A 23679-nucleotide genomic window follows, 5' to 3' on the forward strand; every position below is an offset into this window, starting at 1 on the left:
CAAATGTCGCTGTTTAGGTTATGACACCTCAATACAACATGATTTATGATTAAGACTTGACTAGATGTTTTAGTGTCATAAGTACTGTGATTATTCTGGTCTGGAGGACAGCCTTTGTAAATGGCAGAAAAGTAATGAATTGCTCTGATGGTTGATGTGGTAGGTTTTGGGAGGTCCAATGGTAGGGATCAAGCTGTGTGCAGAAGTGACCATGCCTGACATGCAGATCTCCGATGACGTGCTGGACTTCAGCGAGGTGAAGTGTGGCGAGTGTAAGGTGGTCACTGTCCAGTTGTACAACCAGCAGATGGTCAGATGTGAATGGAGTGCACACTGTAGTGATCGCAGACAGGTATGTGTTGCGCAGGCTTGGCTACATCCGTCCTGTCTCACAATATTGACATATACAGTACTCTGTATAGAAACTATTCATGTTACTTTACCAGGATTTGGATAGCTATCCCCTGAGTGTGTTGGGGTAGTGTAACTATTTCTGATGAGGCAACGACAGATTGTCCTCTTGCAACAGGTAGTGTTGAAGTGGTGCTTCCACAACATACATATTATATGCTGCGATTTTTCTTATGACCTGCATATATATGGTCTGTTCATCGTCATATTATGGTATTCACTGATTAATGCTACAGTCGAATGTTCAGTGTCAATGGAATAATGTAATTTCGTCTCACCTGAGAATTCTGTCGTTATCTCATTAGTTTATACACATGTTGTGGTCAATGAAGTCGAGAGACCTCCGAATTAACAGTGGGTTGGGTCATACCAAAGACTATAAAAATGGTACTGTAATTCTCCAACCTTTTTGCATCTTAGCAAAGTGTTTATTCAAGGAAATTCTGAGGGCATTATAAGTGCTAAAATTATACTTTTTGTGAGCCCCTGATATTGTTGAATCCAATTAATGTAATTTTGTCTACAAAATCAAATTAAAAACATGCATAAATTGCACTGAAAGTTGCTCTTTCATATGTGAAAAGGTTGAGGAATTAGAGTACTTGCTGATGCCTCGCTTGGCACTCAGCACTGAGATGTTACAGAAAGGAATCAGGACTTGTTGGTCGGGTGTCAGTATAATGTGACTGGGTGAGGTGTCATGTCTGATGTCTTCGACGTGATACATCAGTGGCGGCACACCTAATGTACACACACCTAATGACTCCTCATTGTTATATGACTGAAAAATTGTTAAGTTTGACGTTAAACCCCCAAGCATACATACATACATCATAGCTGTTGACTAAATTGAGTTCTGTTTTTGAAATTTTATGTTGTATTATGTATATGTTTAATATTCATAATATTTTTTACATGTCTTATGTCTTTTCCACAATTTGTGCATGTAATTCATTATGAAATGATTGTGCATCACTTAAACTGTTGTTGGTAATAATGCAAACTTGTATTTTTGTGGCAGCAGACTGACAAGCATTTACCACTTCACCTCAAACGTAAACAAAAGCTGGAGAAGAACAAGCCGCATCATTTTGAGGTCATGCCCCCTGCTGGCAGCTTGATGCCGGGTCAGAGGTCAAACGTCCAGGTCAAGTTTATGCCAACGGAAGAGGTAAATCAGCTGTTGCTAATGTTACTGTATGATACAATATAACCACAAAATACAAAATAATATGAACGATAATTGTTTAGTGATGCATTTTGGGTTGTCATTGTTTCATTGACCTCGTCCATTCAGCCAATTTTAATGACATTGTTTGGAGATAAACACTACAAGAGATTCTTGAGATATTGAACCTGAAACTTCGCTTGCTGAACATTGTGTTTTGCACTATCACCTCCGTGTATTTATAAACATTAAGTGCTGAAAGCAGTATTTAACAAATTAATGCAAATCTGTTGTAAATACATTTCACAACCGGGTAACTTCAGTAATAAAGGAAGTTTTAAGAGAGAAATCAGGTAAAGGTCCTCCAGCTTGCCTGACTTTTGGTGACATAAATCTACATGCACCTGAAAATCTACGTGGTATTTCCCAGTGAGAAGGGTGGCTTCACACATTTTCAGCAACATGCACCTCTGTGGATGGACCACATTGTTGCATTTTGTTGTTTTTGAGGATGATATACATATAAAACTACTTGTTCTTCATCATGGGGTTCATTTGTCACTGAAGTTGTTTTTTTTTTTCCTGTTCCTTTAAATAGCGCTACTATGAGGTAAGAATTCCAATCCGCATCAGCCAAAGCACCCAGAGAATTATGCTACTGTGTAAAGGCCAGGGGAGAGAACCGCGTCTGGAGTTTGAGCCCAATCTGCAGGAGTTTGGACCTGTGTTGGCACACAGCAGCGGAGACGAACAGGAAATCTTGGTGAAGAATCCTTGCGACTTTCCTGTGGAGTTCTATAACTTGGAATTTGACAAAGGTTATCTGGAGGAAGAGAGGGTGAGAAATTTGTCCATGTTCTACAGTGCTTAATGTTGACAAGCTTTGGGTGATTCGTAAAGAAATATGACTGTACAATATAAGTATGGAAGTGTTACGTTGAGTGATTTATCTCTAACTAATCAACAAGCTGTAATAATGCAGTGAAAAAGTCAGGTGAAATTGTGCGTGATTAACACTGAATCACATTCAACTTCACTTGAATTTTTCACTTGAGTTTATCATGATTTTTGTATTTGCAATTTTAGATTTTTTGGTCACCTTTTCACAGTCAGTGCGTTGATTTTCAAAATTTGTTTTATATTAATGTGATCAGGATTATTTACCTTAATTAATGTTTTCAGATTTTGCGTTTGATGAAAGGCTATGATGAATACAGTACCATCTTGTTGCCCCCACGCTTACCTGGCGAGAAATTGCCACAAGAACTTTTGGAGTTTTATGAAGGTCTGTGTAACTGTTTAGTTTTGCTTAGAGGAATGTTTCCTCTCTTCTGTGAGATATGAATTTTTTACTAAATATACCTTTCTAACTGAGAGTGTAAAAGTTGTCCTACCATTACACGTAAGAAACACACTCAGTTGACAGTCAAGATGAAACTGAGGATGAAAGTTTTCACAGTTAAATAGTGTAAGAGAGCCTATGCCCATTAAAATAGAAGTGTGAAAGACAAAAAAGACATGTATGTAGCCAGGAGATCTGTCTTTTTGACTTTAGATATTTAACATGGGTTATCTCCCCTGTACCATATTGTTTGCAGTCCATTGGGGGCATCACTAACTACATGTAGTTCTGTCCTCGCTCCACACTAAGCACGAGTGAAAGACTCATCCAGATACAGTAGTGTAATGGACTAATATGTAAGGGATTCAGTTAGGCTGACCATGTGACAGTGATGGAGAAGTAAATCCATGTGCATCTGTGATTACTCATGTCTGTGTAAACCAGATGATATTGCAGTGTGAAGCCACAGTTGTCTTGTCCTAATATGACCTCCCTTTGAATACATCGATTCAAACAGAGAAACAGTATTTGATTTCCCTTTGAATACATCGATTCAAACAGAGAAACAGGATTTGATTTCCCTTTGAATACATCGATTCAAACAGAGAAACAGGATTTGATTTCCCTTTGAATACATCGATTCAAACAGAGAAACAGGACTTGATTTCCCTTTGAATACATCGATTCAAACAGAGAAACAGGATTTGATTTCCCTTTGAATACATCGATTCAAACAGAGAAACAGGATTTGATTTCCCTTTGAATACATTGATTCAAACAGAGAAACAGGATATGATTTCCCTTTGAATACATCGATTCAAACAGAGAAACAGGACTTTGTGTGTTAACCAAGACAGTTTCTAATATAGCTCAGCCCGGGTCCTAATACATCAATGTCAGGTTATGTTTCATATTTTGTATAGGGTAAGCTCCGTTTGTTTCAGGATATGTCTGTTTGCTGAAACAGTTATTTATTTTTTCCTCCCAGATCTGTTAAGGAAGTATGAAGAGCAGGAGAGGGCTAAACAAGAAGCTGAGGAAGCAGCTGAACAGCTTAGGAAGGAGCAAGAAGAACGAGACAGAAATGAAGGTAAAAATACGGCTTTCTATGCCTACAGAAAATGTGGCAAATTTTTTACATAAAATGTGTGTGTACGGTGCATTTTGAAAATAGTTATATTCTGTAAAATCATCTTTTAGGAACTACCTTAGGGTCATTCTAGTAAGTTTTAATGGATTTTTAGGAGCTTATAGAATGTGCAAAATATGGTCTCAAAAACAGACCTCAGAAAATTTCTTAGAAGTTCTTGGTAAGACAAAATATTAAGGTAATAGATAATATGAAGTGTGTCTGAATACTGTTTGCCGTTACCTCACTTGAGGCATACACAACTATTCACTTTATGCCGACTTTAAACATTTTGACGTCTGCCAAAATGAAACACATAGTATATTTAACTGCCTTGGGGAACAAAGTGTCTGAATCCCCATTGCACCGGAAATTAGGAAAAACAAAAAAATGGTTCGCTTATTATTGAACTGATTTCATTATCTTTTATTAAGCATCTCTGTAAGTTGATTGTCCATTATGTCTTTCCTATTCTATTTATTCTATTTTTTAGCATTTGCATCCTGTATTTGAACATTTGCCATTCACTTAACAATGACAAGAAATCATACAGTATACCAGGGATAAGGTTTTACAAATTTTCACTTAACAGGACATATTAAGTGCATATGATTTTACACATGACAGGTATTTGTTAACAGGACACTGGAGCTGTATTATTGTTGTTTCAGCACTTGAGCGAGGTGAGGATGACTCTGAGGACGCAGTGGACCCAGTGGCGACTCTGGATGTCCCCCAGCTGTCCTCATCTCGCCCCGACTCCTCATCCACCCCCCAGCAGGTGCAGCATGAGCTCACCCAGATAGAACAGGATGCAGACAGGGAGAAGGACGATGCTGTAGAAGGTATGTGTACACAACAACTTTGATTCTCCAGTCATCTGGCTAGTGCGCTGGATCCTTACGTAAATGTAGGCAGATTTCTGAGAGTATAATCCATTATTTTGCCTGCACTTACACTTTTTTTGTGTACCAAATCTGTCAGCCAGTATAGTTTGTGTAGGCAGATTTTGAGGGCAAATTTTGGTTAAAAAACTTTGAGGGCATCTTTATGACTACAGTCATGCTTTTTGGGTACATGTACACTTGGATTTGGTATAGGCCTACTGTAAATCTTCAACCTTTTCAACCTCTAATGCGCTTTTTCCCTTGGAATTTATGCATACAAATATTATGAAAATGACTTCAAAAATAATTTCTTTGTGTCACTAAAGATGCAAGGTTTATAAAACTTTGCATATTATTTCTCCACACCCCATAGCTCTCTCAGAATTTCTCGAAATATTGCATGGTCACAGTAGTGGTTGGAAAGACGGAAGAATTAGGTTAACTTTTGGAGGCAGATTTTGTGGGCATTATTCTGCCCACACCTACACCTATGTTTTTTGTGGTAGACCTGTAGTCGGCCTGTTCAGTCAGTACAGTTTGTATACACTGGTTTTGAGGGCTTTATTCTACTGACAGACTTTTTGTTTAGGCTTGGGGTTGCCCAGTTATTAAAACTAAATGTAGGAGTTGCATGCAAAGTTGATGTTGAAAATAATAATTGAGGAATTTCAATGTATCACCAGGTCTTGAGGGTGTAAAATTTTGTCATATTTGGCTCAGAAATGTATATGTATATTTTCTCCGGTTAAGGTAGCACAGTTGGTAGAGCGTCTGCTATAGATCCAGGATCAATCCTGGGTCGATTCACACTTAAGACTTTACAACTTCCTCGCTTGGCTCCGGCGGAGCGGCTTACTTGCCTTCAGTGAAGCAGCACTACATAAAAGAGCGGTGGAAATCCGTGTTGCAACAAGGAGGCACATCACATACACCTTAAGGATTCCTTCGTCGTCATATGACTGAAAAATTGTTGAGCACGATGTTAAACCCAAAGCACTCACTTACTCACTCACTCACTGACTTACTCTGGGTGAGAATATTTCTGCATTAAAGCATTCTGTTTGTTTTTTGTAGAGAAATTGCGCGAATCTGTGAGCAGCTCTATGGGTGTAGGTGAGCTGGAGATCACACCAGTATCTGCTGCCATCGCTCGCTACTTAGGCATCGACCTGTCATCTGAGGGCAAAGCTGCCAGGAACAGGCGTGGGCTTGCTGTCATTGTCAACGGAGCTCCGATGTCAGGTACGTTGCAGGTCAACTGATCTCGGGAGTCAATTCAAGTCTATTTATACCTGGCAGCTTCCACCTGATTTCCAGTTGGGTCTCATTATAGCCCATCAGCAAAGCTGGGGATATTCATACAGCTTTTTGACATGACTCTTCTCACTATGTCCACTTGCATTGGATTAAGATTAAGACTTGAGGATGCGATTAATGATTAATAAAGTCAGTAACAGGTCATGTTGATATGAGATCAAGGGCTCATGTATTATGACATGAACTTTCTATTCCACAAGTACATGTATTATTGTCTCAAATCGCATCTTGATTCATATTTGGGGACAATACCTTTCCAGAAAATACAGAAATATTGTTCCGTCTCTGAAGAAATTGTGAAGCTTAAAGAGGAAGTTAATTGTCTTGTGTCCATAAATGGCATTTTGGGGACTCTTCATGCCTTAGAACATAGTACTAGTCTGTTGCAGCCCTAAAATATCTGTGATATGTTAATTATTAAGAAGAATGAAAATGACTGATACCTTGTGACAATTTAAATGTGCGATCCATAATATGTTATTGTTATTAACATAATATGTTATTATTATTAACATAATATATTATTATTATTAAAATAATATGTTATTAATTTGTTTGACAGGTTTTTCAGGGTGTTTTGCAATGGCGTGATTGTTACCTGTATGTTCTGTTTTTTACCTCCCTATTGTTCAGGAAAAACCAGCACTGCTGTCATGTTGGCCAAACATTATGAAGCTGCCCTACTGAATGTCAACTCGGTTGTGATGGACGCCATTGCCAACGGGAACACGCCTGCAGGTCTGAGAGCGCGGGAGATGTGCTCTGAGACAGCTAAGCGCAAAGCCGAGGAGTTGAGAGTACAGGAGGGTGACGAGCCTGAAAGACGTGGGACAATCGCTGGTGGACTGAGTGTGGAGGCGGTGACGGCCCACACACAGCAAGCTCAGCCGAAAGGCTCTGGTAACTATCAAGTAAACACTTGTACCAGCACACTGGCTCATACCAAACACTGAAGTACATGTCCCATGTTGGGATTGTGAAGGATGTGTGCATGATGAGTGTAGGATTGACATATCATACTGTATCATGCATGCCATGGGTTCAGGACTAAGGAATGATGTAGCTGTTAAGCCAGTAAACACCTGACGGTAGAACTTGTCAGTTTATTGACATAAAACATGCCTTTTCCAGCTCATCATAATGAAGTCACATTAAAGATAGCACTACAATATTCTAAAGTCAATCTTAATGCTGCGATCAGTTTTTGACTTAACAATGGCTTAAGGTACTTCTTTACACTAGCATCACCTCATGGGATTTAAAAAATTTGCTGCCTTTTAAACATAAATCCTCCAGTGAGCGTTTACCCATTATAATTCACATACATAAAATATGTATGTATGTGAGATTATATCACATTATAGAGATATATGCAATACTAACATGTAATCACATTGCTATGAACAGGTCTGCTGACATAGAATGCACTATTTTTGTACTCGATGCTAAATATGCTTCACACATGGCTTGCTACAGTAGATTATCTCTTCCCAGAAAATGTATGGCTGGACCATCCTGTGTATTTGACATTTTGCTTAAACTGCATGTTTTCATAGCCAGACTGTTTCCTTCCACAACACCCTGTTATCAGTTGTATAACGGTGTTTGTGTTATTGTGGTGAAAAACATATTTGCTACTTTTTAATGTTTATATAACTTATTGATCTTTGTTGTCACTGATTACATGACTGTTACGTGAAGCTTCGTCTCGTTAATTGCTATAGACTGAGCGTCCCAAACCATTACATTCCCCTTGCCCTAAGCCTTCTCTTACACACAAGTTTAAAGCAACTTTATGCTAAACAGTTGTACATGTGTGCATTGGCTTTTTTTAAGTGAGTCTGCATTTAAATGGGTATGCAATAGCTAGTTACAGATATTTATTTTTTTATTATTTTTTTTGTTTCTTTCTTGTAACATGGCTTTAACCCTTGCAAATGTTATAATATTGCTTTTAATGAAACAACTAAGTTTGTTCTTTTAAGCCTGTGCTTCATGCTAGATTTTATGGTCCAAGCCCATCACAGAAGCTGTTGTAAATCTTTTTATAGATTTTGGAAATAAAAATGCTCTTTAAGCTCCATGATGGGTATAAGGACTTTTCCTATGAGAGGAAGTATTTTTGTGCATGGAATGCAGCATCTTACAGTGGAGAGTTCAGTGCTCTTGACTGAGAAGAAATACACCACATTGGGCCGATTCCACAACAACTTTTCGGACTTGTGTCAGATTTTGAGAAACAATCTTACAACTTCTTTTTGGGGTTTTAGACCTTAAAAATTTGCTCCCCCACACACACCCCCTCACCAATGAGGTGACAAATGTGTTACTTGTAACAAATGTGTTACTCCCAGTACCAAAAACTAACCATTGTCCAGAGTTTTTAAATTTTGACTTACACATGTACAATGTACATGTATTTTAGAGTTGCCCCCAGATCATTTATCTTAACGAATATCTGGCTATGGCTTGCAGATTGGAGAACAAACTTAAAACACCCATGTTGTTATGCTGTTGTTGCTTGATGCTTGGCTGTTTTTGTATGCTTTCACTAATAATTTCACTAACTGCTTGTTCTGCACGTTGTTTCCTTTTTTCTCCCCCCGTTTGGACCCCTGCGTACTTTCTCACAGCACCTGTCTTCCCAATTGCACCAGTCTTGGCTGTATCAACCCTGAGTTCAGCCCATCGTAAGACTAGTGTTTTTTCAGACTTTAAGGGGAAGACTGAGAAGCACTTAGGCGGCAGTCAGGCAGGCACCAAGACTTTGGCTAATACGTCCACTACTGATGGTGCAACCACCAGTCAGGTAGGTTTGGCTACCATAAAGTCATGCTAGGATTTCTTTATAGTTAGATTTGTAGTTATAGTTACTTAGATTCTCTCACTCTCCCTATTTGGGGGGTCTTGTTCACAATAAGTGGTCGTTCACACTTATGTGGCAATTAGCACAATCTTACGTTTATTGAAGAACTCTTGTCTTCCACCAATATTGTGTGCATAACTGAATGAAAGTCACTTGTGGAAAAGTTTGTCTGAAGCATGCCAAAGGTACAAGGTTTATCCCAGGCAATCCAGTTTCTTCCACCCATAAAACTGACTGCCGTAACAGATGAAATGTTCTTGAGTCTGGCATTAAGCAACAATCGCATAAATAAATAAATGTTTCCAGTGCAAATTTGCTTGATATTAATTTTCATCTGTCCTGTCAGCCTGTCCCACCTTAAGTTTTCCACCAGGTTTTTTTTTAATTTTTTTTTTTTTACGCTTTACGATTTTAATTGGAACTTTCCACATGAGTTTTGTACATTCTGATGCAGGACAAGTTTTTTTGGTCATTTATGCATTTTATTTTTGGTCAAGTTATGCTGTTACCATGCTTATTTGTGGACTTTCTTTTTCACTAAATGTTTTACAGTTTTTTTAACTTTGTTGTGCTTGAACACCTTTCATTGAAGGCTGTTGAAGTACCTTTAAATATGATTTTACACATGACAAATTTGGTGATAATGATGTATAAAGTCTTGTTTAATAGAAACCACTGATTTTTACCGTGAGAATTGTACTCTCAGCAGTTTTGTACCACTAAAGTTCTTTGCATGTGTTTGAAAATCTCCATTATCTGTTTATATTAATTACATACATGGCACACGTCCATCTGTAAGCATTCATACTTATGCAACAGTGTAATTAAATTATTTTTAAATGCTAGGCATATATGATAGCATGGTTATAAAGAACTGCATTTTAAATTACTTCATTCTCTGATTAGATTTCGTGTTTGTTAACCATACATTTTGTTTATTAGTAGCTGTATGATTTATCCCAGGTACCCAGCAGCCCACCCCCTCTCCTGGCGCCAATTGCTCGTCGTCTGAGCGTCAGTGCCAGTGTGGCAGGAGAGGAAGGCCTGATGAGCTGTGTTTTGCCTGACGATCTCCTGGTCGAAATTCTCGCTGAAAGACTACAGGTAAATTACATTTGTTGCTTTTTGACCTAAAATGTCTGTGACTGATTTACTCATTTTGCCTGATTCAGAGAGTTTCACTGACCTTAGAAAAGTGTATTGAGGTTTTTTTGGAAGGTAGGATGGTATCGTTTGAGAACTGCAAGAGATATTTTCCAAAACATCAAATGAAAAACCAGAAAAAAACCTAAGATTCCTGGCATCAAATGTCATCAGCCTTGTTCAAATACTGACAAAAGCACAAATTCCTCAGGGTCTGCAGCCCTGCCTCATGTAAATTGTCTTGAATGGTCTAATTTTGGTGTGTGTGTATATGTATGTGTTTTAGCTGAATGACTGTCACACGGGTGTGGTGTTTGATGGCCTAGAAACCCTGTTCAGCCAGAACATGTACACAACAGCGCAGGCCATCCTCAAAGCTCTGAACAACCGGCGATTCCTATTTTTTGTCACACTCAAACTGGACTACAGTAAGCTGAAGGAACAGGAGAAAGCCAAGCATGAGGAACAAGGTAAACATGGCCAGCAGGAGTCATCCCTGAGTTTGTCACATACAGATAATTATACTCAATTAATTCACATAAACTACGTGTGCATTGTACGCACTCTGCCCGGTTTCCTCCCACCATAATGCTGGCCGCCATCGTATAAGTGAAATATTCCAGTAAAACACCAATTAAATAAATAAATAAATTATAGTCTGCACACTTGTCACATAAATATTACAATTATGACGTAGTCTGCACACTTATCAGATAAATATTACAGTTATCATAGTATGCATACTTATTGCATAAATATTAGCTATTGCATAGTCTGCACACTTATCACATAAATATTACAATTATCACAGCCTGCACTCTTATCACATAAATATTATAATTTTCATTGTCTGCAAACTTATCACATAAATATTACAATTATCACAGCCTGCACTCTTATCACATAAATATTATAATTTTCATTGTCTGCAAACTTATCACCTAAATATTACAACTTCCACAGTCTTTGAAGCCTGATATATGTATACATAACACTTTTTGCATACCTAGCACTCACACTTTTTACATACATAATACTTACACTTTTTACATACCTAACACTTACACTTTTACAGACCTAACACTTACACTTTTTACATACCTAATACTTACACTTTTTACATACCTAACACTTACACTTTTTACAGACCTAATACTTACACTTTTTACATACCTGACACTTACACTTTTTTACATACATAATACTTACACTTTTTACATACCTAACACTTACACTTTTTACAGACCTAACACTTACACTTTTTACAGACCTAACACTTACACTTTTTGCATACACCTACCATTTACACTTTGTACTTACACCTAACACTTACACTTTTTACATACACCTAAAACCTGCACTTTTTACATACACCTAAGACTTACACGTTTTGTGTACCTAACACTTACACTTTTTGTGTGCCCAACACTTACACTTTTTACATACCACCTAACACTTACACTTTTTACATACACCTGATACTATGGAAAGATGTTGAAAATTATCTGTGTTTGCTTGTGATGGGCTTCACAGAAACTTTTGACCACTTGACAGGATACTTTGGCTGTTTAACAGGCTAAGCCCCTTTTGACAGTTATTATGTTATTGGATAATGTTTTGAATTTGATTCGTGTGCATCACATAAAATCACCATGTGATACACGAAGAAAGTATCACAGTGTGCATAAATTGGGGATACAGTTTGTGAATCTTATTACGTGAACATAGTTTTTTTTACAAAATGTGTTTATTTAATATTTGATTGTTTCTTAATGCCTTCTTTGAAAGGATAGGACTGAGATGTGAACGCATGCCTTTATACATGACTAAAGGAGTGGAAAGTTTATGTTGTTGTTATTTTACAGAGAGAGAAACCAAACGTAAGGAGGAGGAAGAGAGACAGAAACTGGAGGATATGTCTGAGGATGAGTATGACGCGCTTCCCGAGGCGCACAAGGCCGAGGTCGACAGAAAGCGCCTGGAAATTAAGAAACTCAGAATTAAAAAGTGAGTACCCAGCCGCAGGAACACGTTTTCTTAGACTTAAGCCGGACTTAATAATCTTAACTCGTGGTACTATTCCTGAACTTAGATCAGAACTGAAAGGCTACTTCTTTGGTAATATTGTCACAGAAGTTCAACGCAACTGTTTACATTAAAGTAAAAATTCCCATAGTAAGTCACAAGTTCATCACCGTCAGACTTAAGCCCAAGGCAGCTGCGGGAATTTTGAGCCTGAGATGTGTGTGCTACATTTATGTGCACTGTTATACTAACGATCAATTTTTTTTATAGAAAACATGAGAGACATTTTCCAAAGTTTGCATTTCTGTTTGAAGCATTGTGGAATTCCTATATTATGTCATTGACTGAGATTTGAAGTCAACAAAATATGAATTCACCTCCATGACAATTTACTACAAATACTAGTGTCAGTGTCCTTTGCCTTAACACTTAATAAAGTTAGGTTTAATACAAATTTAAATTATATTTTGTCATACTGGCTGTGTACACTCAACATACACATTTATCTTGTTTGTTCTCTGTTTCAATGTTTTATTTTTCTTGTTTAGCATATTCTCTATTATCTTTTCATGACTGAATGTGGAGATTTGTGTATTTTGCAGAGAGATGGAAGAGAAGGCAGAAAGAGATCGTCTTGAGCAGTTAGAAAGAGAAGAAGAGCAGAGGAGGCTTGAAGAAGAGAAGTAAGTCTGCTCATTCTAATAGTCACTGCAGAAATACCAGGACCTGTCCAGTAACCTTGGCCTGATATTGTATAACATGGACACTATAGATCTTTCCACTTTCTCCAAAAATGCCCCAAAACTTATTTTCAGTCTTATATTTTGCAGGTGTAGTAGGTGGTTGAAGGTATTTAGCCTATATGTATGTTAAAGGAGAAGAAAATTTAAATATCAATCAAATACCATTGAAAAGAGTATGCATTTCCTCGCAGGTGCCTGCTATAAAAAAAATTCTAATATGTACCTCAAGTTGATAAATTATTAATAGTCAGCGCCAAAAGCCACTGTGGGCGACTCCATTTTGCCGAAGAACAAGTCCTGAAGTCTTCTGTATTAGGAGGAGAATTGCTGTCAGAAACCGCTAAAGTGCAGTTCGTACATTTCCCGTAAAACTCTTCTTCCCAGAAGGTAGCGAACAGTTCAGTTGGTTTTCCGCTTGACGATCGGAAAACCGGAATGTTGGATGTAGGTTCTGAGTTTGCACGAACAAGCCTACAGTATTAACAACTCTCGTTGGCTTAGAGGCAACACACCCCCAGTATAACGTACAGTGTGTTAAAGATGGAGGACGGGATGGACACAGCGATTTATGCCAGCTTTGCCGTTTTCAGGCTTTAAAATCGCAAAATTATGCAGCAGGCACCACCAGATAGGAAAAAAGTGAGCTCTTTTGAGCCTATAGTGTCATTTTTTTTAAAGTTTTCTTCCCCTTTAAGAAACATTGCACGTGGTGGAATTTGTGTTTTATTCTAATTCTTTGTTACAGACATTCCACCAAAATGTGATGAGTTGTATTGGAAAATGTGGAACACACTGTGGGTATTCATTTATTTACACTTTGTACCATTTATACATTTTTTCCTTTTTTTTTCTTCTCCCAGGCAGAGCAAACGGCGAGGCAAGAAACAACAACAACAGCTAGCAGTTGATCTCAAGGATGGCAAAAAGAGTGTGGCGGCGAGTCGTATCGGTGCCAGCGAATCTAAAATGGGTCAGAAAGGAGCTGGGGGCAAAGGTCATGACGATGGCTTGTCGGCCGCTAAGGCAGGTTCTACTACAGACCGTCCTGAGTCTCACCAGACAGAGAAAAGCGATCCTGCAATGGACCCTGATGGAAAGTAGGTGGCAGAAAGAAAATGGCAACATGTTTGTATAAAACATTTCTGCATGTCATGTGATGTGACCTAGTTTCACAAAAAGTTGACCTTAAGTATGGCTTTGAGTTGTAATGAGCTGTATTTGAAGTAATATTTTGTTAATGATGAAATTGCTCATTTTACTTTTTTCTGAGAGCTATATTGATCTTTGTCGCATGTTTTGAGGTTTCTTGAATGGTAGGGTGGTATCCGAGTAAGAAGAAAATCTGAGATTTAACTCCAGATGTACTTGATATTTTGATTTAAATGTTTTTGGTTGAGTTTTTACAGCAAATACAATACCTGGTTTTTAGTTGTTTTCTTTTCTCTCCCTTCAGTGGGCATGTATATGTGAAAATTGATGAAGTTGTGTAAGTTGTGTGTTTGTAACAATACCGGTATTTTCCTACCAAGTATAGGACACAAATACTGCAGACGTGCTATTACTGCATATTAAAACATGTTTTGTCAGTAAACAAATATACTCTTCCTCTTACTTTCAACACTGCTAATATCTGTCCTAAAAATTAGAAGAATTATGGTAAACAGTTAACAAGTGGGTTTGTGTTTGACAGAAAGAAGAAAAGCTTGACTAAAGATGGCAAGCGTCCTGACGGTATTAAGGAGAAAGGCCCTGTGGCCGAGGGTTGCCCCGCTGCGGAAGAACCTGCAAAAGACCTGGCTCGAGAATCTGATATGCTGCTCATGCAGAGGTATTTAACTGTAAAGGAAGGAATGCATGGTTGCTTGTTTATATGTCTAATTTTCTCCTCAACCGTTCATCCAATGGGGACCTGTCAAATGCCCAGCTGCAGGACCTTGATGTCATTTTAAGATGTCAAATGTTCCTTTCCCAGTTCAACATGAGGTCACATTAAAGATAGCACAACGTTACAACAGAAACTGATACATTGTAATGTTGCAGATGTTACGCTACAAGCATTTCTTGATGTAACAATGGCTCGAGGTTCTGCTTCACACTTGCACCACCCCCTCCCCATTGACTTCACATTTCCCAGGTGTGTAGCTGATGATGCAAGGAAGTGCAATGCCGAGTGTTCGATAAATTACATGTGCAACTTAGCAAGTGATCTTTTGCATTTACAGGCTTACTTCCTTCAGTAGGGGTAGAATGAATAGTGTGCACAGTAGCAAAATGCCATTTACACCATACACAAGACAGATAGGAACTTTAAGCTGTGGAATGAATACAGTATTATGTAGTCGACACATGGCTAGAAAGGAATTATTTTCAAAAGGCACAACGTGTGACATCAATGTATTGTATTTATAATGTATTTTTAACTACAGTTTGGAAAAAAGAGACCTGCTCTAGAATTTGTGGTATCTCTACCTTTTCCTTCTGTTTATTTTTTTTTTTTTGAAAATGACATGCACTTGCCCTCCTTTTCCAGTGCAGCAGATTACATAAGCTTAAGATTAATTCTTTTCCTGAATTTCGAAGCCTGTGAATGATTTTGCTTTGATTTGTGTGTTTGTGCCGCCCTACATGTACATTCATCATCATCATTTCATGGTGGTTTTTAAGCTTGTAAAGTACAAGTGAATGTTCAAAAGAGAAATCTCGTAATGTTTTGTATTAAACTCTGACTATTGAACTTCTTTTCAGGTTCCGTACATATGAACATGGAATGAAGGATATTTTGGACCTGGTGGAGAACTGGGACAGAGCTGCGGGTCAGCTCAAGCGACCTCCAACACCGTCTGATCGCTCCGATGGAGACGAGGGTCACCCACCCTCAGGCAGGAAGGTCAAAGGAAAAGGTAACCACAGGTTTCTCGTCACTTTACCTAATAGCCTCAACCTTTTGAACCAGAGAAATGTTACGTATATGTGTTTCGACAATTTTATAAAACGACTGTCTGGGAGGTGATCATGCATTTCTCTGTGATATTCATGAGGCTGTAATATTGCTGATTTCACCTAAAGCTATGACTTATTCATTCATTTTGTTAACGGCCCTAACAAATTCCATTTGATCAACCCATGTTTTCTCTGCTACAGATCAGCTGTTCAAATTCCAACATCGTTTGTGGTTTCTACCTTTATGTTAAAAAAGGGACAGCTGCCGCATTATCCTGTTTGGCAGAGTTATGCCCCTTTTTAATGTTTTTTTTTCTTTTTAAATAACACATGCACCTATACCACTATGTGAAGTAGATGGAGCACCTTTCCCGCCTGAGTTGTTCAGTCTATAGTTCATTCCTGCCTTTTTCAGTGGCGTCTAGTGGGCAAAGTGGTAATGTAGCTCTCATTTGTTGCAAGAGACAAATTGTCCAATTAGCTTGGAACCTAGTCACCACTGTGCAGGCAAAAGTTACCCCATTAATCAACAACCAGAAACTGTGACATGGTGCATCAGTAGGGAATCATCACAAACTTATATAGATCACATCATAGTGTCATCTCCTGTTACACAGGACTTTATTAAGAGTCTAAGTTTTTATGTGTTGTAGAAAAACATGATAAACAGAAGGAACGTGAACTTCAGGAGAAGTTAGAACGAGAAAAGGCTGAGAAAGCCGCCAAAGAGGTAAGAAACTATGAACTACATGTACACACAAGCCTGCAAGCCTGGCCACTAAATACTTTGATGAATTTTCACACACATGTACCCTTCCCAGCAGGGCAATAGATTTAATCTATGTCATGTTCTCAACTCTACTGATGTATACGGGGAAGCCGTATTGAAAGCTTAAGCAGACAGATTCTACCCTTCCCAGCAGTCCTATGGATTTAGTCTGTCATGTTCTCAACTCTACTGATGTATACAAGGAAGTCCTATTGAAAGCTTAAACAGACAGATTCTACTCTTCCCAGCAGGGCAATGGATTTAGTCTGTCATGTTCTCAACTCTACTGATGCATACAGGGAAGTCCTATTGAAAGCTTAAACAGACAGATTCTACCCTTCCCAGCAGGGCTATGGATTTAGTCTGTCATGTTCTCAACTCTACTGATGCATACAGGGAAGTCCTATTGAAAGCTTAAACAGACAGATTCTACTCTTCCCAGCAGGGCTATGGATTTAGTCTGTCATGTTCTCAACTCTACTGATGCATACAGGGAAGTCCTATTGAAAGCTTAAGCAGACAGATTCTACCCTTCCCAGCAGGGCTATGGATTTAGTCTATGTCATGTTCTCAACTCTACTGATGCATACAGGGAAGTCCTATTGAAAGCTTAAACAGACAGATTCTACTCTTCCCAGCAGGGCTATGGATTTAGTCTGTCATGTTCTCAACTCTACTGATGCATACAGGGAAGTCCTATTGAAAGCTTAAGCAGACAGATTCTACCCTTCCCAGCAGGGCTATGGATTTAGTCTATGTCATGTTCTCAACTCTACTGATGCATACAGGGAAGCCGTATTGAAAGCTTAAAGACAGATTCTACCACTCCCAGCAGGGCTATGGATTTAGTCTGTCATGTTCTCAACTCTACTGATGCATACAGGGAAGTCCTATTGAAAGCTTAAGCAGACAGATTCTACCCTTCCCAACAGGGCTATGGATTTAGTCTATGTCATGTTCTCAACTCTACTGATGCATACAGGGAAGTCCTATTGAAAGCTTAAACAGACAGATTCTACCATTCCCAGCAGGGCAATGGATTTAGTCTATGTCATGTTCTCAACTCTACTGATGCATACAGGGAAGTCCTATTGAAAGCTTAAGCAGACAGATTCTACCCTTCCCAACAGGGCAATGGATTTAGTCTTTGTCATGTTCTCATCTCTGCTGATGCATACAGGGAAGCTATATTGAAAGCTTAAGCAGACAGATCCTACCCTTCCCAACAGGGCTTTGGATTTAGTCTATGTCATGTTCTCAACTCTACTGATGCATACAAGGAAGCGATATTGAAAGCTTAAGCAGACAGATTCTCAGACAGGGAAAGTAGATGTTGTCCACTTTTTGCGCAGATGTATGTGATTGATACTACTACATACCACCCAAAATTATTTGATAAGCCCTGGCTCAGAGCTAAACTGATTTTTGTTTTTGTTGTGTCAAACTTAACAGAATTACCTCATTCTCCTTTCATGTGTGATGTTTTCTGCTGTTTTGTGTGCAGCTGGCTCAGTCTGATGGGGAGGGCATGGCCTCTGATGATGTAGATGGAGAAGCAGAGGAGCCAAAACCTTCCATCGTGATTGGCATCCCTCACATTGTGGTGGACTGTGGGGAGCCTGATGTTTCTCCTGGCCAGAGAGTGCTTTCCTCGGACAAACTTCCCAGCATGGAAGAGGTAAAACAAAATTTATTTAGATACCATGTATTAACCTTGTTGGTGTGGCAAGTCATATACAGGAACTGTTAGTATCATTTTGCGTTTTATTCATTTGCATACTGTCACCATTATGGCTTACACATTGAACTTGCAATACAGGTGAAAATCTGTATGTGTCTGTAAGTGCGTCATTTACTTGCCAAAGGTGATTGGTTTCCTCCACTACTGAAAACTATCTGCTATCATTCAAGCCAAATGGTCTTGAGGATAAATAAATACATTTATTTCCATGCTTTGGTAGGTCATGATAAAATAATGAGACTGTCATATAGACGGATATGGATGTAAATGTCAGTCAATTTGTTAAAACTTCTTTTGCCTGGAAAGACATAAAGCTTTGATCTTTGTCTGTCATACAAAGGGATATATACATGGATGTAAAAGTCATTAAATTTGTTAAAAGTTAAGTAGAAAACTTGTCAGTATATTAAAACCCACCACATATTCCCCCAACTTGTATTTGTGTACTGTATGTACATGTAGTGTACATGTATTTTATCCTGCACATACTCTAATTTCAACTCCAACTCTGTACAGGTACTGGATGGGTTAGGCCTTGGCCCCAGGGGTCCCCCTATCCCACCACCTGCTTCCTTCAGTGTCATCCCCTACCCCGTCAAGAGGAGAGCGCCCCCTATGGGAGAGATGGCTGGACACTACATGTTTGTGGCAGCCTCACCCGATGACCCGTAAGTTCTGGGGAAAATGTCAGCAGAACATTCATTTACATGTTTTACTCCATACTCAAAGAGTATTTCACTTACACCACGGTGGCCAGCATTATGATGGGAGGAAACCTGTCGGAGCTCGGGGAAAATCCACAAACAGAACTTTCAGGATCTCTAAATACAGTACTACCACTTAACCAGGTTAACATCCATGGGAATCCCCTCAGATTCCCCTAAGGCCTACAAAAAGTGGAACAGCTTTCAGCAGAATGTGTACAATTTATGATAGTCCTGTCCCAACAACACCATTCAGAATTTCAGTGGTCTCAGTCAATTTTCAGCACAAGAATTCTGTGCTATATTCAGAAAGTGTAATTCCTAATAACTATAATACTGTCATTTCAATGTTGTCTTGGGTGGATTTTCAGGAACATAGGTGTAGAGGAGAAGGTTAAAGAACCTGAGATAGAGGAGGAGAGTTGGACAGCTGAGAAGATGAAGGAAGAACACACAACCGGGAAAACCAAGGGCAAAGAGAAACTGAAAGGAGGAACTGACAAACAGGTGGACAGGAGGAAGAGTGCTGGTAAACGCACGGCCTTGGGGAGGCGGAACTCCACCCAGCCCATGTCCCCACCTCCTGGGGCTTCAACCCCAGCCTCAGATGTGGATGGACAGAGGTAAGATTGAGCACCTGCTTTCCTTTTTGTCACTATAAAGGCTTTTAAACTCCTTACACCAAGCTGTCACAATGTACGTGTCACAATATCTCTCGTGCTCTTTACGTCCTTCAACAAGGTTTTTTTTTTTTGTTGATGTTAATTTTTCTGTCGGTCTATCATCAATGGACAGTTCTTCTGGACAGATTTGGACGAAATTTTGTGCACAGGTATAAACACCAATCCATTAAATTTTTGTCATCTGTTTCTTTTTCCACAAATATTTTAAACAATTCCTTATCGCTATGAGATAGGACACAGATGATGGGTTATGTCCCTTTTTATGTAGTGGGAGAATTTGTACATTATACATGTACATGGCAGAAGTAGAGTGATTTCTAGCTCATAGTGTCCTCCTCACATATATGTGACAAGTATACATGTAAATGTAACATGATTTAACTGTTTCTCTATTTCAATCAAAGCTCTATGTGTACAATACAAGTGTTGACATCAGTACAGACCATGGTGATCTTTAAAGCACATTGTGTCTCTTCTCTGAGCGGCACTGTACAATATACATTTGGAAGATCTTTAATACATGTACAGTGTACACTGATCTTTTTAATGGAAAATGGGTGATGGAAGTTTTAGTGTTTATCTTTCAATCCCTTTGTGGTTTTTGTCTGTAAATTTCACACAGTTTGTTCACGCTGGTTATACATGTATGTGTACGTGTTCCTTCCATGTGTTCATGCTCAGGCTAGCTCTTTTTCCTTCACTATCTCCACCATGTCCACTGCATGCTTCTCTCTTTCTCACAGCACTACTGCAGACAGTGTGGCCATCACAGAGCCAAAGAACCCAAAGTAAGTTTTCTAAATCAAATTAATAGACTTTTTGATATACTTACATGTAAGTGGTTTTATTAGTGTTTTATTTATTTATTTGATTGGTGTTTTACGCCTTGCTCATGAATATTTCACTTGTACGATGGTGGCCAACATTATGGTGGGTGGAAACTGGGCAGAGCCCTGGGGAAACCCATGACCATTTGCTGATTTCATTGGGGTTATAATGGCCTTGTACGAGGATATTTCGTTCATATGACACAATATCAGCCACTGAAGTTGTATTAAATTTTGTTGGTTTTCCTATAATTGACTCATTTCTGAATTCTGCAGATTGACCATTTTCCGCTGGGTGGTACCTGCGAACAGTGAGGTCACCATGAAGCTGAGATTCCAGTCTGAAGAGCTGGGTCAGTTTGACCAGACCTTGAACTTTGAGATTGTGGGTACGAGGCGACGATACCAAGTGTACTGCCGTGGAGTTTGTGCCTTCCCTACCATCAGTAGGGAGCCCAGGTAATAGCTTGTTATGTGTAGAACACATATGGGCATGTTGACAGTAAGTAGGCCAGACAGCCTCACAAACACTATATGTCTGCCTATAAAGCCTAAACCTGTGGGCATGTTGACACTTTGAGAAGGACAGACAACCTCACAAACACTGTACTGCATATAATTCCTGAATTGGTGGGCACTTTGGCAGATAAAGACAAGCTCACAAACAGTATGTTTCTGCCTAAAACTGAAAACTGACAAGAAGTACATGTAAACATGATAATATAAAATAAAGTACATATTAAAAGGCCAGCAATCCTATTCCAAGCCATCATGTTCTGTGTAACTGGTGCCTGGCTTATTGTCTGAAATCGCATGTCTTTCTCTTGCAGAATTGTCTTCCCTCACCGCAAAAAGTCGAAGAAATTTGATGAGATAGTTCACAAGAAGTATATCCTGACAGATGAGCAGTTTGAGTTTGGACCACTTCTGGTGGGCAAGACCAGAGACAGGTAGGTCTGGCACTGAAACCCGGTCTGTAGGCCTGTATAATCTTAACAAAACATGAGTGATAGTAAAGCCCATTGGACTTGCTTTGCAAAAGGGGACCCAGTTAGGGGCAAACCAGAGTCTTGCACCAAAATACTTCTGATTTCAAACATGTCTCTGTTTATTTTTTTTCATCACCACCAGTAAATCACTCTTGTTTCAACTACTGCATCTGTCTTAATATTCCCATAGAAAAAAATTTTTAAAAGCTAAACTCTCCATAGGAATAGGACATTGGACATGTCTTTCTTCTCAAACAGACTGCTGCCGTGGCGTAATAGTTAGAGTATACACCTCAAAGTCGGGAGACCCAGGATCAAACCTGGGATGGGTCATACCAAAAACTTTACACATGGTACTCATTGCTTGTTTCTTGCTGCTCAGCACTAAGAGGTTAGGAAACAGGACTGGTTGGCCTGGTGTCAGTATAATGTGACTGGATGGGGTGTCATGTCTGGTGTCTGTGGCATGCCTCATTGGCGGCAGCACTTTGGTGCCACGGACTCGCCCTGCTGCAAGAAGGCACAGTCTATGTACACAAAATAAGAAACTTAATCATATTCGGAATTTTAGGTCACTCATAACTGTATTTGACCAAAAAAAATTATCGTATTAAAAAGTGCATTAATTTTCAGAATCAAAATTTCAGTCGTAAATTGTTGTTACTTCTGGTGGTGAATCATTTTTCCATTAAATCCTGCCAACAAATCATATAACACTTCAGTACATCTATTAAAGGGATACTCTCTGAATCAGGCAAAATTACGGAATTAATCCCCTACTGGGAAAATGTCAATTTTATCGCCAAATATAAAATCTCATGCCTCCAATAATACTTTTCCGTGGTCGAATGTTTAGGTCATTTAGGGAAGGTCAAGTACAGCGCATGTGCAGTAGTTTTCATTTGTCTGATGTCTCTGTTCAGGTATAAGGAGGGACGTTACCCTGAGAACATGGAGAAGCTGACAATCCTGAACACGTCCCCGCTGGAGGCCGACATCAGCTTCTGCTTCCTCAAGGACAGTAAGGCAGAGACCTACATCCTCGACCCGTCCAACATGGTCCTCAAACCCGGTGAATCACAGGTGAGTACAGTGTATTAGTTGGACTATGCCGATAAGAATTTACCTGCCCTTAAGCCCCAGAATCACAAAGCTGTCTAGACTTATGTCAGACTTGGTCTTAACATCAAAACAGTAAACTGATTTAAACAGCTGTTGGTCTGTTGAATTTTTATTTTAGTACTTTTATCTTCTTGCATAACAAAATTTGCATCTCAAAAGTTAAAATTAGTTTTTAGTTTAAATAGGTGTTCATGAATTATACCACAAGTTAAAAATAAGTCTGGCTCAAGTCGAGAAAGCTGACCCTGGGACCTGATGTGAAGTCTGTTTTCAGGAGTAGCAGGATAAGCTCAATGGAAATTTAATTACATGCTAGTTTCCCTTAATCAGCGTTATCTGAATAGTCAGGTATAAATCTCTTAGTCATATATTGCCACAAGTTAAAAAAGTAAAGAATTTTACACATTTTGGACAGTGGCTTCAGAAAGGTCATGAACTTTCATTTGGTTATTAACGACTTTGTGCCCATTGGTGCTGTCTAACACTAGTTCACCACATATGTTACATTGGGGACCAGCCCCAGTGGCTCAGTTGGTAGAGTGTCCACTTTGGCGGCGGTAGATCCAGGGTCAAACCTGGGTCGGGTCACATCTAAGACCTTAAAAGAGAAAGTTTCCTAGCTTGGTGTTCAGTATTAAAGCGATAGTGCAACGACTAGTATAATGGCTCGGATGGGGCAGCTTACTTGCCTTTGGGTAGCCCTCTTATCAAAGTAGCACTAGATAAAAGAGTGGTGGAAATCCATCCTACAGCAAGGAGGCACCTTACATGCACTCTAAGGACACCTTCACCGTCATATGACTGAAAAATTGTGAAGTGTGACGTTTAACTGTAAGCACTCACTCACTGACTTGTTACATAGGGAAAGGTTGT

The 23679-nt window shown here is 39.1% G+C and overlaps 1 protein-coding gene across 1 annotated transcript in view; it reads left to right on the top strand.

Moving 5' to 3' along the window:
- LOC135465997 (hydrocephalus-inducing protein homolog) overlaps positions 1 to 23679 on the top strand; it is an 81510-nt gene that overhangs the window by 25705 nt on the left and 32126 nt on the right. Inside the window, 25 exon segments of the mRNA XM_064743381.1 lie at positions 164 to 352; positions 1436 to 1582; positions 2178 to 2417; positions 2762 to 2864; positions 3910 to 4011; positions 4722 to 4895; positions 6012 to 6179; positions 6888 to 7208; positions 7300 to 7328; positions 8680 to 9063; positions 10084 to 10224; positions 10550 to 10733; positions 12129 to 12270; positions 12891 to 12971; positions 13892 to 14128; positions 14722 to 14859; positions 15777 to 15931; positions 16625 to 16701; positions 18245 to 18418; positions 18998 to 19149; positions 19557 to 19808; positions 20612 to 20656; positions 20972 to 21154; positions 21526 to 21645; positions 22608 to 22767. Coding sequence (XP_064599451.1) covers positions 164 to 352; positions 1436 to 1582; positions 2178 to 2417; positions 2762 to 2864; positions 3910 to 4011; positions 4722 to 4895; positions 6012 to 6179; positions 6888 to 7208; positions 7300 to 7328; positions 8680 to 9063; positions 10084 to 10224; positions 10550 to 10733; positions 12129 to 12270; positions 12891 to 12971; positions 13892 to 14128; positions 14722 to 14859; positions 15777 to 15931; positions 16625 to 16701; positions 18245 to 18418; positions 18998 to 19149; positions 19557 to 19808; positions 20612 to 20656; positions 20972 to 21154; positions 21526 to 21645; positions 22608 to 22767 — 4098 coding nt within the window.

This window comes from Liolophura sinensis, chromosome 5 (genome assembly GCF_032854445.1).
Source record: "Liolophura sinensis isolate JHLJ2023 chromosome 5, CUHK_Ljap_v2, whole genome shotgun sequence".
Classification (NCBI taxonomy): domain Eukaryota; kingdom Metazoa; phylum Mollusca; class Polyplacophora; order Chitonida; family Chitonidae; genus Liolophura; species Liolophura sinensis.